At 45.6% G+C, this 13,446-nt stretch overlaps 1 protein-coding gene across 1 annotated transcript in view; it reads right to left on the minus strand.

The window, feature by feature from the left end:
* LOC120023001 (neurexin-3a-like) overlaps nt 1-13,446 on the minus strand; it is a 734,438-nt gene that overhangs the window by 523,215 nt on the left and 197,777 nt on the right. Inside the window, exons 8-10 of the mRNA XM_038966953.1 lie at nt 11,847-12,140; nt 11,321-11,468; nt 3,504-3,887 (exon numbers count right to left, since the gene is read on the minus strand). Of these exons, the coding sequence (XP_038822881.1) occupies nt 3,504-3,887; nt 11,321-11,468; nt 11,847-12,140 (826 nt within the window). The remainder of the gene's footprint in view (nt 1-3,503; nt 3,888-11,320; nt 11,469-11,846; nt 12,141-13,446) is intronic.

Here is a 13,446-nt window from a genome sequence, read left to right on the forward strand (position 1 = left end):
CAGAAGCCCGGTGGAGTGGAGGGACAGTGGATGGGGTATGTGTGTGGTTGTCACGGCCGTCAACAGAAGCCCGGTGGAGTGGAGGGACAGTGGATGGGGTATGTGTGTGGTTGTCATGGCCATCAACAGAATCCCCGTGGAGTGGAGGGACAGTGGATGGGGTATGTGTGTGGTTGTCACGGCCGTTGAAGGAAGTGGACCAAAGCGCAGCGTGGTGAGCGTACATATTCCTTTTTATTAGAAATGACGCCGACAAAAACAATAAAAAATACAAAACAACCGTGAAGCTTAAGGGCTATGTGCCACAAACAAAGTTAACGTCCCACACTGAACGGAGGGAAAAGGGATACCTAAGTATGGTTCCCAATCAAAGACAACGATAGACAGCTGTCCCTGATTGAGAACCATACCCGGCCAAAACATAGAAATACAAAATCATAGAAAACTAAAACATAGAATGCCCACCCCAAATCACAGGGCGTGACAGTGGTGTGTGTGGTGTGTGTGTGTGGTGTGTGTGTGTGGTGTGTGTGGTGTGTGTGGTGTGTGTGGCGTGTGTGTGTGGTGTGTGTGCACACAAAAAATAGAAGCTAGAAGCTAAAGAAAACTCCCTGAGGCATACTTTTAAGTAGTTCAATTGCATTGTTAACCTTTACAATTAAGACCTGTATTGGTAGAAGAAGTAGAGGCTGAAATATTGTTTCTGCTCTGAAATATGACTAAAGATGATATTATGTTAATAAAGAGACGCATACAGACCTCTCTGCATGGCTCAGGCCTTTATGTTAGAATTTCATTAGACCAATATCCCTTACACAGTGATTAGAGGTGAACAGTTAGCTTTCATATCAAATTGACCTCCATCTCTGTCTTCATATATTTCTCTCACTTCCTCTCTCTCTCTCTCTCTCTCTCTCCCTCCCCTCGGTCTCTCTCCCTCTCTCTCTCTTTCCCTCCTCTCTCACTTCCTCTCTCTCTCTCCCTCCCTCCCCTCTATCTCTCTTCCTCTCTCTCTCCCTCCCCTCTCACTCTCCTCCTCCCTTTCCCCCTCTTTCACTCGCTCTCTCTTTCACAAAATGTCTCTTTCACAAAATTTCCCTCCAAAATCCAAAATGAGGTTGAACTGAAACTGGGGATGAATAGAGGAACGGAGCTGGATAGAGATGTTACCTCCAAGCTTTTATTTAATATGGTAAAAGCGGCTGGAATAATTTGTCAAATGCCTTCATTTTGTTTTCAGACATGCTTTTGATCAATCCATATGAAAATCTCATAGAATTTACAGACTGTTGAAATAAGAGACTTTTCTCTCTAGTCTCGAGACTTCTCCATGCATCACTCTCTCTCTCTGATTATAAACACACATCACTATCTCTCTCTGAGTAATAACACACATCACTATCTCTCTCTCTGAGTAATAACACACATCACTATCTCTCTCTCTGAGTAATAACACACATCACTATCTCTCTCTCTGAGTAATAACACACATCACTATCTCTCTCTGAGTAATAACACACATCACTATCTCTCTCTGAGTAATAACACACACCACTATCTCTCTCTCTCTCTGAGTAATAACACACACCACTATCTCTCTCTCTCTCTGAGTAATAACACACATCACTATCTCGCTCTCTGAGTAATAACACACATCACTATCTCTCTCTGACTAATCATTATGCGGTAAGGGTTCATATTCACCAGACAGCTCTCATTTCTCATTGTTGGTCATCATTATGCGGTAAGAGTTCATGTTAAAATCACTTCACTGATCTGGTGTATTGATAGTTCAATACGAGCTCATATTTAAAGGGTCCCAGTGGTCCTGTGTTCTCAGAGGTGTCATATCCAGGTGACCTTGTGAAGAGGCAGTTCCACATATAGTAGATTAATACATTCCATAATAGCATCATAATGGCCACGCAGCTGTAATTAGATGAATACATTCCATAATAGCATCATAATGGCCACGCAGCTGTAATTAGATTAATACATTCCATAATAACATCATAATGGCCACGCAGCTGTAATTAGATTAATACATTCCATAATAGCATCATAATGGCCACGCAGCTGTAATTAGATTAATACATTCCATAATAACATCATAATGGCCACGCAGCTGTAATTAGATTAATACATTCCATAATAGATATTGTTATGGCCACGCAGTTGTAATTCCAACCCTTTCGCTGGTGTTTGCAACAAGTGTTTTCCCTCACAAGTCTCTGTCGGATTGACCCTAAGAATAGCACCAAAGGGTTATAATGGCCTGATTTACAGAATGTAAAGGGAGGGAGAGAACAGCAGGGAGCAATGGAGTGACTCAGGATCGATACGTATGTGTTTCCATTCATATGATAGGGAGAGAAACTGTGAAAGGCCATACAGACTTGACACAGCAAATAACTACAGAAGTTCATATATATATATATATATATATATATATATATATATATATATATATATATATAAATAAATAAATAAATAAATAAGAGAGAGAGAGAGAGAGAGAGAGAGAGAGAGAGAGAGAGAGAGAGAGAGAGAGAGAGAGAGAGAGAGAGAGAGAGAGAGAGAGAGAGAGAGAGAGAGAGAGAGAGAGAGAGAGAGAGAGAGAGAGAGAGAGAGAGAGAGAGAGAGAATACAATTTCTATTCTGGCAATTCAACTTTAACGAAGATTTGACACAGCAAATAACTATAGCAGTTGATATAGTTGAGAGTGACAGAGAGAGAGATATTCTGGTCATTAAACTGTAACGCTGGGTTGCCTTGGGCAGAGTAAGGTTCCCAGAAAAACGGCAGAAACCACATTAATTTTTCAACAGCATCAACAATACAGTCTTTACCACAACTTCCCCTAGAGCCTTAAAGGGAAACACTGGGATTTAGAGCACAAGCTAGATTTAGTTCCTAAAGTGTTTCCATTCCATTTTTGGGCTCCTAAATGGCGCTGCAGTCTAAGGCACTGCAGTTCAATGCAAGAGGCATCCTCCTCTGTGTTAATCCCAACACCAGCCTACGTGTTAATCTCCACACCAGCCTACGTGTTAATCTCCACACCGGCCTACGTGTTAATCCCAACACCGGCCTATGTGTTAATCCCAACACCAGCCTACGTGTTAATCCCAACACCAGCCTACGTGTTAATCCCCACACCGGCCTACGTGTTAATCTCTACACCAGCCTACGTGTTAATCCCCACAGCAGCCTACGTGTTAATATCTACACCAGCCTACGTGTTAATCTCTACACCAGCCTACGTGTTAATCTCCACACCAGCCTACGTGTTAATCCCCACACCGGCCTACGTGTTAATCCCCACGCCGGCCTACGTGTTAATCCTAACACCAGCCTACGTGTTAATCCCCACACCAGCCTACGTGTTAATCCCAACACCAGCCCCAAATCAATGTATGTGTTAATGCACACACAAACACAAATACACAGTCATAAAACACACACACACAAGCACGCATGCAAAACAAAGGCTTCCACTTACCTCTCTCACAGGTACGTGACCAGTACCCCGTGCCGGTACAATCGCAGATAAACCGGTTCCATCCCTCCTTGCAGACGCCTCTGTTCTTACACGGGTAGCTCTCACACTGTTTCCCCACCACTTTGTTGCACGACGGCTTGATGCCGGCGCCGTTCTGGGCCTCAGCGATCTGTCGGATGTCCTTGCTGCGCCCGTCGATGAAGAGGTCGCGCACGCAGCCAACGTAGCCATAGTTGAGCATGGCGGTCCACAGCTCGGTGGGCAGGATGAGGTTGGCGCGGTCTAAGGGTAGACCACCTAGGTACATGTCCCCCTCCAGGTCCAGGATCTCACTCTCTCCGCTGGCCATGAATGGAGTGCGCCGGCTGTTGACTGAGATGGTGCCTGGAGAGGGGAAAGTAATACAGAGAGGGTTGTACTGTAATATAGAGAGGGTTGCACTGCAATATAGAGAGGGTTGTACTGTAATATAGAGAGGGTATCACAGTCGCTCAGTAACTCCACTACCAGTGTGGGTTTGTATAGCCTACCCCGGCTCACTGAGAACCCCGCTTACTTCCCCCGGAGCAATATTCTGGGGATCCTGGAACCTGCCAGGGATGTATTTCTCAGCTCCCTCATTTTTGATCTGCAGCCATCTTCTTTCCCTTCGGATCGGTCGAAGATAGCGTATATTATTATGCTACTGTAGGGAAGGGAGCTCTACAGGGCTAAGGCAGTTTGGGAGCAACAATTCGTCATTTGTAGTCATCTGGGAGATTTAATGGCAGAGGTGTGGAAGGTGTTCGGATCTCCGGTATCTGGGAGAGAGGCGGTCTGAAAACTACTTGAATTACATCAGAATTCCCGTAGTGTGGCAGACTACGAGGTAGATTTTCGCACATTGGATGCCGAGAGCGCCTGGAATCCGGAGGCCCTGTTCGATATATTCTTTCTCGGACAATCAGAGGAGATAAAAGATGAGCTAGCAGCTCGGAAGTTACCGTGGGACCTTGATTCCCTCATTGCCCTTACCATTAGGATTTATGGGCGTGTACGGGAATGCAGGCGTGAGAAGAGGTCAGATCTCAGTCACACTCGTTCATCCGCTGCTGCTTGCTCACCTCCGAAGGAATTCGGAAGTCCCCGAAGGCTGCATTTCTGAGAAGATCCAAAGCCACCCGAGTTCCCTCGAGAATCATCGTCTGATGGATGAGTTGCATACACTGAAGCCTATGCAACTGGGCAGCGCTAGATTATTGCCTAGGGAACGTTCACGTAGGCTGAGCTCCAACTGTTGTCTGTATTTGTGGTGCTTACAGAGACCAGACTCATTAGTAGGTACGAGTACACTGATGAGTCAGACTGGGAATTCTCTAATTCTCATGTGATCCTGTTTCATCTGTCTTTGTGCTTGTCTCCACCCCCTCCAGGTGTCACCCACCTTCCCCATTATCCCCTGTGTATTTATAATGTACATGTGTTTTCTGTTTGTCTGTTGCCTTACGTAATACCTTGTTGATGCTGCTCCTCCTTATCTAATACCCTGTTGTTGCTGCTCCTCCTTACGTAATACATTGTTGATGCTGCTCCTCCTTATCTAATACCCTGTCGTTGCTGCTCCTCCTTATCTAATACCTTGTTGATGCTGCTCCTCCTTACGTACTACCTTGTTGATGCTGCTCCTCCTTATCTAATACCTTGTTGATGCTGCTCCTCCTTACGTAATACCTTGTTGATGCTGCTCCTCCTTATCTAATACCCTGTCGTTGCTGCTCCTCCTTATCTAATACCTTGTTGATGCTGCTCCTCCTTATCTAATACCTTGTTGATGCTGCTCCTCCTTATCTAATACCCTGTTGTTGCTGCTCCTCCTTATATAATACCCTGTTGATGCTGCTCCTCCTTATCTAATACCCTGTTGATGCTGCTCCTCCTTATCTAATACCCTGTTGATGCTGCTCCTCCTTATCTAATACCCTGTTGTTGCTGCTCCTCCTTACGTAATACATTGTTGATGCTGCTCCTCCTTATCTAAAACCTTGTTGATGCTGCTCCTCCTTATCTAATACCCTGTCGTTGCTGCTCCTCCTTACGTAATACATTGTTGATGCTGCTCCTCCTTATCTAAAACCTTGTTGATGCTGCTCCTCCTTATCTAATACCCTGTCGTTGCTGCTCCTCCTTACGTAATACATTGTTGATGCTGCTCCTCCTTATCTAAAACCTTGTTGATGCTGCTCCTCCTTACGTAATACCTTGTTGATGCTGCTCCTCCTTATCTAATACCCTGTCGTTGCTGCTCCTCCTTACGTAATACCTTGTTGATGCTGCTCCTCCTTATCAAACACCCTGTTGCTGCTGCCCCTCCTCTCTCACACTCCCCATCTCTCAATCACTCCCTATTCTCACTCTCCCCCCAATCTCCTCCCTTTCTCTCCATCTTCAAGCCCATCTATCTCTTACTCTTGATTTTGAGTTTATGTGTGTGTGAGCTGTTGGATCGATTGCAGTGTAGAGCAGTGTATCACTCTGTGCCCAGTGGTGGTCCAACAGGTGTCTCAGAGGACATTAGAGATGCAGACAGACAGCCTGTTAGACAATGTTAGGGCTGCATAGGTGACTGTCATTGCAGCACACATTACTGAATTTGATCTACAACTCCCGCCACACAAACATGGGCAGGGGTACACATAGAAGAACACAGAAGCAAGTATACTAGCGAGGTCAACCGTGATACAAAACAGTTTTCAACGTTCATCTATGTCTGAGGACGTCAGGAGATGATATGGAAACCACTAGGGGCAACAGTGAGCGCTGATACATTCAAGTAGATTTCGGGTTTGCTAGGGAAAGGGAAAAAGGATAGGGGGATACCTAGTCAGTTGTACAACTGAATACCTCAACTGAAATGTGTCTCCTGCATTTAACCCAACCCCTCTGAATCGGAGAGGTGAGGGAGGCTGACTTAATCGACATCCACTTCTTCGGCACCCAGGGAACAGTGGGTTAACTGCCTTGCTCAGTGGGCAGATCGACAGATTTTTACCTTGTCAGCTCGGGGATTCGATCCAGCAACCTGCGTTGTGGATGGGCGTAAGCATCTACCTCCGATTCCAAAGGTTGTATGTAATCCCACAATAGAAAGTTGTTTTTAATATGTTTTGTTTTTAGCCTATCCCAAACCTTAATCCTTACCTCAATCATTCGGACCAACCCTTAACTAAAATATTCAGAGTTAATGCCTAACATTAATAACTTGGAGATAATGCATAAACTTAACCCTAATCTTATAAATTCAGAGTTAGGCAAGGAGGGGGCAGCAACAGGGTATTAGGTAAGGAGGGGTCAGAAACAGGGAATTAGGTAAGGAGGGGTCAGAAACAGGGAATTAGGTAAGGAGGGGTCAGAAACAGGGAATTAGGTAAAGAGGGGTCAGAAACAGGGTATTAGGTAAAGAGGGGGCAGCAACAGGGTATTAGGTAAAGAGGGGGCAGCAACAGGGTATTAGGCAAGGAGGGGTCAGAAACAGGGAATTAGGTAAGGAGGGGGCAGCAACAGGGTATTAGGTAAGGAGGGGTCAGCAACAGGGTATTAGGTAAGGAGGGGGCAGCAACAGGGTATTAGGTAAGGAGGGGTCAGAAACAGGGTATTAGGCAAGGAGGGGTCAGAAACAGGGTATTAGGTAAGGAGGGGTCAGAAACAGGGTATTAGGTAAGGAGGGGTCAGAAACAGGGTATTAGGCAAGGAGGGGTCAGAAACAGGGTATTAGGTAAGGAGGGGTCAGAAACAGGGTATTAGGTAAAGAGGGGTCAGAAACAGGGTATTAGGTAAGGAGGGGTCAGAAACAGGGAATTAGGTAAGGAGGGGTCAGAAACAGGGTATTAGGTAAAGAGGGGTCAGAAACAGGGTATTAGGTAAGGAGGGGTCAGAAACAGGGTATTAGGTAAGGAGGGGTCAGAAACAGGGAATTAGGTAAGGAGGGGTCAGAAACAGGGTATTAGGTAAGGAGGGGTCAGAAACAGGGTATTAGGTAAGGAGGGGTCAGAAACAGGGAATTAGGTAAGGAGGGGTCAGAAACAGGGAATTAGGTAAGGAGGGGTCAGAAACAGGGTATTAGGTAAGGAGGGGTCAGAAACAGGGTATTAGGTAAGGAGGGGGCAGAAACAGGGTAATAGGTAAGGAGGGGGCAGCAACAGGGTATTATGAAAGAAGTAAGGAGGGGCAGCAACAGGGTATTATGAAAGAAGTATGGAGGGGCAGCAACAGGGTTGTAGTTAAGAGTTAAGAAGGGGCAGAAACAGGGTATTAGGTAAGAGTTAAGTAGGTGCAGAAACAGGGTATTATATAAGAGGTGAAGATGGGGCAGCAACAGGGTATTAGGTTAGGAGGGGGCAGCAACAGGGTATTCTATAAGAGGTAAGGAGGTGCAGCAACAGTGTATTATATACGAGGTAAGGAGGGGCAGCAACAGGGTATTATATAAGAGGTAAGGAGGGGCAGCAACAGGGTATTATATAAGAGGTAAGGAGGGGCAGCAACAGGGTATTAGGAAAGGAGGGGGTAGCAACAACAGGATATTAGGTAAGGAGGGGCAGCAACAGGGTATTAGGAAAGGAGGGGGTAGCAACAACAGGATATTAGGTAAGGAGGGGCAGCAACAGGGTATTATATAAGAGGTAAGGAGGGGCAGCAACAGGGTATTATATAAGAGGTAAGGAGGGGCAGCAACAGGGTATTATATAAGAGGTAAGGAGGGGCAGCAACAGGGTATTATATAAGAGGTAAGGAGGGGCAGCAACAGGGTATTATATAAGAGGTAAGGAGGGGCAGCAACAGGGTATTATATAAGAGGTAAGGAGGGGCAGCAACAGGGTATTAGGAAAGGAGGGGGTAGCAACAACAGGATATTAGGTAAGGAGGGGCAGCAACAGGGTATTATATAAGAGGTAAGGAGGGGCAGCAACAGGGTATTATATAAGAGGTAAGGAGGGGCAGCAACAGGGTATTATATAAGAGGTTTGGAGGGGCAGCAACAGGGTATTATATAAGAGGTAAGGAGGGGGCATCAACAGGGTATTATATAAAAGAGGTAAGGAGGGGCAGCAACAGGGTATTATATAAGAGGTAAGGAGGGGGCAGCAACAGGGTATTATATAAGAGGTAAGGAGGGGCAGCAACAGGATATTATATAAGAGGTAAGGAGGGGGCAGCAACAGGGTATTATATAAGATGTAAGGAGGGGGCAGCAACAGGGTATTATATAAGAGGTAAGGAGGGGGCAGCAACAGGGTATTATATAAGAGGTAAGGAGGGGCAGCAACAGGGTATTATATAAGAGGTAAGGAGGGGGCAGCAACAGGGTATTATATAAGAGGTAAGGAGGGGCAGCAACAGGGTATTATATAAGAGGTAAGGAGGGGGCAGCAACAGGGTATTATATAAGAGGTAAGGAGGGGCAGCAACAGGGTATTATATAAGAGGTAAGGAGTGGGCAGCAACAGGGTATTGTATAAGAGGTAAGGAGGGGCAGCAACAGGGTATTATGAAAGAGTTAAGCAGGGCAGAAACAGGGTATTATATAAGAGGTAAGGAGGGGCAGCAACAGGGTATTATATAAGAGGTAAGGAGGGGGCAGCAACAGGGTATTATATAAGAGGTAAGGAGGGGCAGCAACAGGGTATTATGAAAGAGTTAAGCAGGGCAGAAACAGGGTATTATGAAAGAGTTAAGAAGGGGAAGAAACAGAGTATTATGAAAGAGTTAAGCAGGGCAGAAAAAAGGTATTAGGTAAGAGGTAAGAAATGTCCTAGAAATGTCGATATACAGAGCATTCAGAAAGTATTCAGACCCCTTGACTTTTTCCACATTTTGTTATGTTAAAGCCTTATTCAAAACCCTTTTTCTTCATCAACCTACACACAATACCCGCATAATAACAAAGCAAAAATAGTTACAAGCTTGGCACACCTGTATTTGGGGAGTTTCTCCCACTCTCTGCAGATCCTCTCAAGCTCTCTCTTGGATGGGGAGCATCGCTGCACAGACATTTCAGGTCTCTCAGAGATGTTCAATCGGGTTCAAGTCTGGGCTCTGGCTGGGCCACTCAAGGACATTAATATACTAGTCCCGAAGCCACTCCTGCGTTGTCTTGGCTGTGTACTCAGGGTTGTTGTCCTGTTGGAAGGTCAACCTTCGCACCAATCGGAGGCCCTGAGCGCTCTGGAGTAGGTTTTCATCAAGGATCTCTCTGTACTTTGCTCCGTTCATCTTTCCCTCCATCCTGACTAGTCTCCCAGTCCCTGCCGCTGAAAAACATCCTCACAACATGATGCTGCCAACACCATGCTTCACTGTAGGGATGGTGCCAGGTTTCCTCCAGACGTGACACGTGGCATTCAGCCCAAAGAGTAACATTTTGGTAACATCAGACCAGAGAATCTTGTTTCTCATGGTCAGAGTCCTTTAAGTTCCTCTTGGCAAACTCCAAACGGCCTGTCTTCCTTTTACTGAGGAGTGGCTTCCGTCTGGCCACTCTACCATAAAGGCCTGCTTGGTGGAGTGCTGCAGAGATGGTTGTCTTTCTGGAAGGTTCTCCCATCTCCACAGAGGAACTCTGGAGCTCTGTCAGAGTGACTATCGGGTTCTTGCCCACCTCCCTGACCAAGGCCCTTCTCCCCCGATGACTCAATTTGGCCGGGCGGCCGGCGTCTTGATGGTTCCAAACTTCTTCCATTTAAGAATGATGGAGGCCGTTATGTTCTTGCAGACCTTCAATGCTGCAGACATTGTTTGCTACCCTTCCCCAGATCTGTACCTCGACACAATCCTGTCTCTGAGCTCTACGTGGGACCTTATATAGACAGGTGTGTGCCTTTCCAAATCATGTCGAATCAATTGAATTTACCACAGACGGACTCCAATCAAGTTGTAGAAACATCTCAAGGATCATCAATGGAAACAGGATGCATCTGAGCTACATTTCAATGTCTCAGAGCAAATGATCTGAATACGTATATACATAATGTATTTCAGGTTTTTCTTTTTAATTCATTTGTAAAAAAATTGTCATTATGGGGTATTGTGTGTAGATTGATGAGGGAAAAAAATATGAATCAATTTTAGAATAAGGCTGTAACGTAAAAGTCAAGGGGTCTGAATACTTTCCTACGGCACTGTATGCCTTCCTCTGCGAAAGATTTATAAATAATAATACAATTTACCAAATTAAAAAAGATTGCCCAGTGCAAACTCGTGATGCTCGGAGCCGAAACGCGATGCTCACACCACTGCGCTTCGGCAGTTCACAATGCTCTAGCAAGCCACGAGAATACTAGGTAATGGTAATATCGCATCATTTTTGATTATTTTGTTTTAAGCCTTCTTCCATAGCCCTAACCTTAAACATAGCCTTAACCTTAAACACTCAGAATGTATGCCTAAATTGTTAATCTTTGAATTGTTTCTGTTTTAACGTTGTACCCCACGTGGAATTAACCGTGTAACCACGCAGAATTAATATGTCAAAAATAAACCTTCATCCACAATACGTTCATCCATAATTTTGAAGGGAAATTATGAGATCTTGTTGAGAAGACTCACCTGAGCGTCCGTCCCTCTGTATGTCCACGTGGTACCAGGCTCCATCTTTGACCTTGTTCTGGGTGGCTTTGACCTTGATGGTCCCTGAGCCCATGTCCAACAGCAGGTACAGACTCACCTGAGCGTCCGTCCCTCTGTATGTCCACGTGGTACCAGGCTCCATCTTTGACCTTGTTCTGGGTGGCTTTGACCTTGATGGTCCCTGAGCCCATGTCCAACAGCAGGTACAGACTCACCTGAGCGTCCGTCCCTCTGTATGTCCACGTGGTACCAGGCTCCATCGTTGACCTTGTTCTGGGTGGCTTTGACCTTGATGGTCCCTGAGCCCATGTCCAACAGCAGGTACAGACTGCCATCCAGCAGTTCTACCGCAAAGAAGTCCACCTGGGGGAGATGGTCAAGGTGTTTGTTCATCATTGGGGTACAACAGCCCCTGAGATATCTTTACAAAACAGGATCTATAAGCCCAATAACACCTTGAACACAGCCTTTTTGTTTCTTCTCAACAGGGTTTCATTTCAATTCCAATCAATTCAGAAAGTAAACAGAATTCCAACTCTAATTCCATATTGTCCTAATTGAAAAGCATTGAGGAGAATTGGAGTTGGAATTACATAAACTTTCTGAATTGTCTAAAATTGAAATGGAATTGACCCCAACCCTGCTCCTTACACTAGTGACAGATTTGACAGGTTTAAACACAGCTTTACACACAGGCTATATGTATGTGTGGTTTGATTTATTAATCGTTCATTGTCTTACCTTGGTGTTCTTCTGGCTGCGTTGGGCCTCCTTGCGCTCCTGAGGCTTGCCGTGGGTGAAGAGGATGAGTCCGTTGGGTTCCGAGGTCCTGAAGTCAAAGGACAAGGAACCCATTCTCTTGGTGTTCCACTTGGGCAGGCTGATGTAGGCCTCGGGGGTCTCGAAGGAGATAGGGTCCATGGTGGCCACGTTCTCACACTTAAACATCACATCCCCCTGGATCTTCATCTTGGGGTCCACGATATGCGCCAGACGGGAGAGCTCCAGACGGATGTCGTTGTTCTTGTAGACCACCTGGAGGGAGAGATTGGTGTGTGGGAAAAATATATTTTATGGTCATTTGTTTTGGTTATGGTCAAGTTAGACTCAATTCAGGATAACGACAATGATTTTTGTTGGTAATGTCTATTTCGCAGAAGTTAACAAACAACTTTGCATTTGTTGTCATATCAAACATATTAGCCAGTGTGAAGATGTTCCACTTTTTCACAAGGTTGGTGATGTAGTAAAGGCTAGATTCAATTAGAACGGCGGAACATCTGTGTTATAGCGCGATTTACACTTTTAAAGGTCATTTCCAAATGAGCCGACAACTGCAGCGATTATTTCATTGTTTTTTTTGTTATTTTTTTATCCTTTTTCTCCCCAATTTTATGATGTCCAATTGCGATCCAATTACGATCTTGTGTCATCGCTCGGGAGAAGCGAAGGTCGAGTCATGCGTCCTCTGTAACGTGACCTGCCAAACCACGCTCCTTAACATTCGCCTGCTTAACCCGGAAGCCAGCCGCACCAGCGTCTCGGAGGAAACACAGTTCAACTGATAACCGAAGCCAGCCGCACCAGCGTCTCGGAGGAAACACAGTTCAACTGATAACCGAAGTCAGCCTGCAGGCACCAGGCCCGCCACAATGAGTCGCTATAGGATGATGAGCCAAGTAAAGCCCCCCAGCCAAACCCTCCCCTAACCCGGAAGAGACTGGGACAATTGTGTGCCGCCCTATGGGACTCGCGGTCATGGCCAGTTGTGACACAGCCTGGGAACGAACGATGCAGCCTTAGACTGCTGCGCCAATCGGGAGGACCCCTGCAGCGTTTACTTTGAATTCGATCTCAGCGACCATATCATTGCCTTTAAATTGTGCATAGCCTAAAAGGGGCGATCACATTGAATCTAGGCCTAAGTATCTATATCAGAAACAAATACATAATAAATCACTCATAGATAACGTTTGTTATTCCTGATTTTTGTAGTCTCTCCATGAAGCGGCAGGTAAAGTTCATGTGGATCAGTCAGTCGGCTGTATTAATATATCTGTATTAAATACCAATAGACCAGGGCGCACAGAGAAACAATGGCCGTCTCTGACTGAGGTAATTGACTCTCAGTGGGCTGACAAACGCATCTGGGTCTGCTCTCACTGATAACGATGCTAATGGCTCCACAAAATGATGGTAGACACACAAACAGGAGCGAGCACTTACACACACACACACACACACAGGAACGTGCGCATACACACACCCACACAGATACGCAGGAGTGCACTCATCACACACAGTTATGGTGGCCCAGCTCTTTGTTTTAAAGGTTAGAGGG

The sequence above is a fragment of the Salvelinus namaycush genome, chromosome 28 (assembly GCF_016432855.1).
Source record: "Salvelinus namaycush isolate Seneca chromosome 28, SaNama_1.0, whole genome shotgun sequence".
In the NCBI taxonomy this organism is placed as follows: domain Eukaryota; kingdom Metazoa; phylum Chordata; class Actinopteri; order Salmoniformes; family Salmonidae; genus Salvelinus; species Salvelinus namaycush.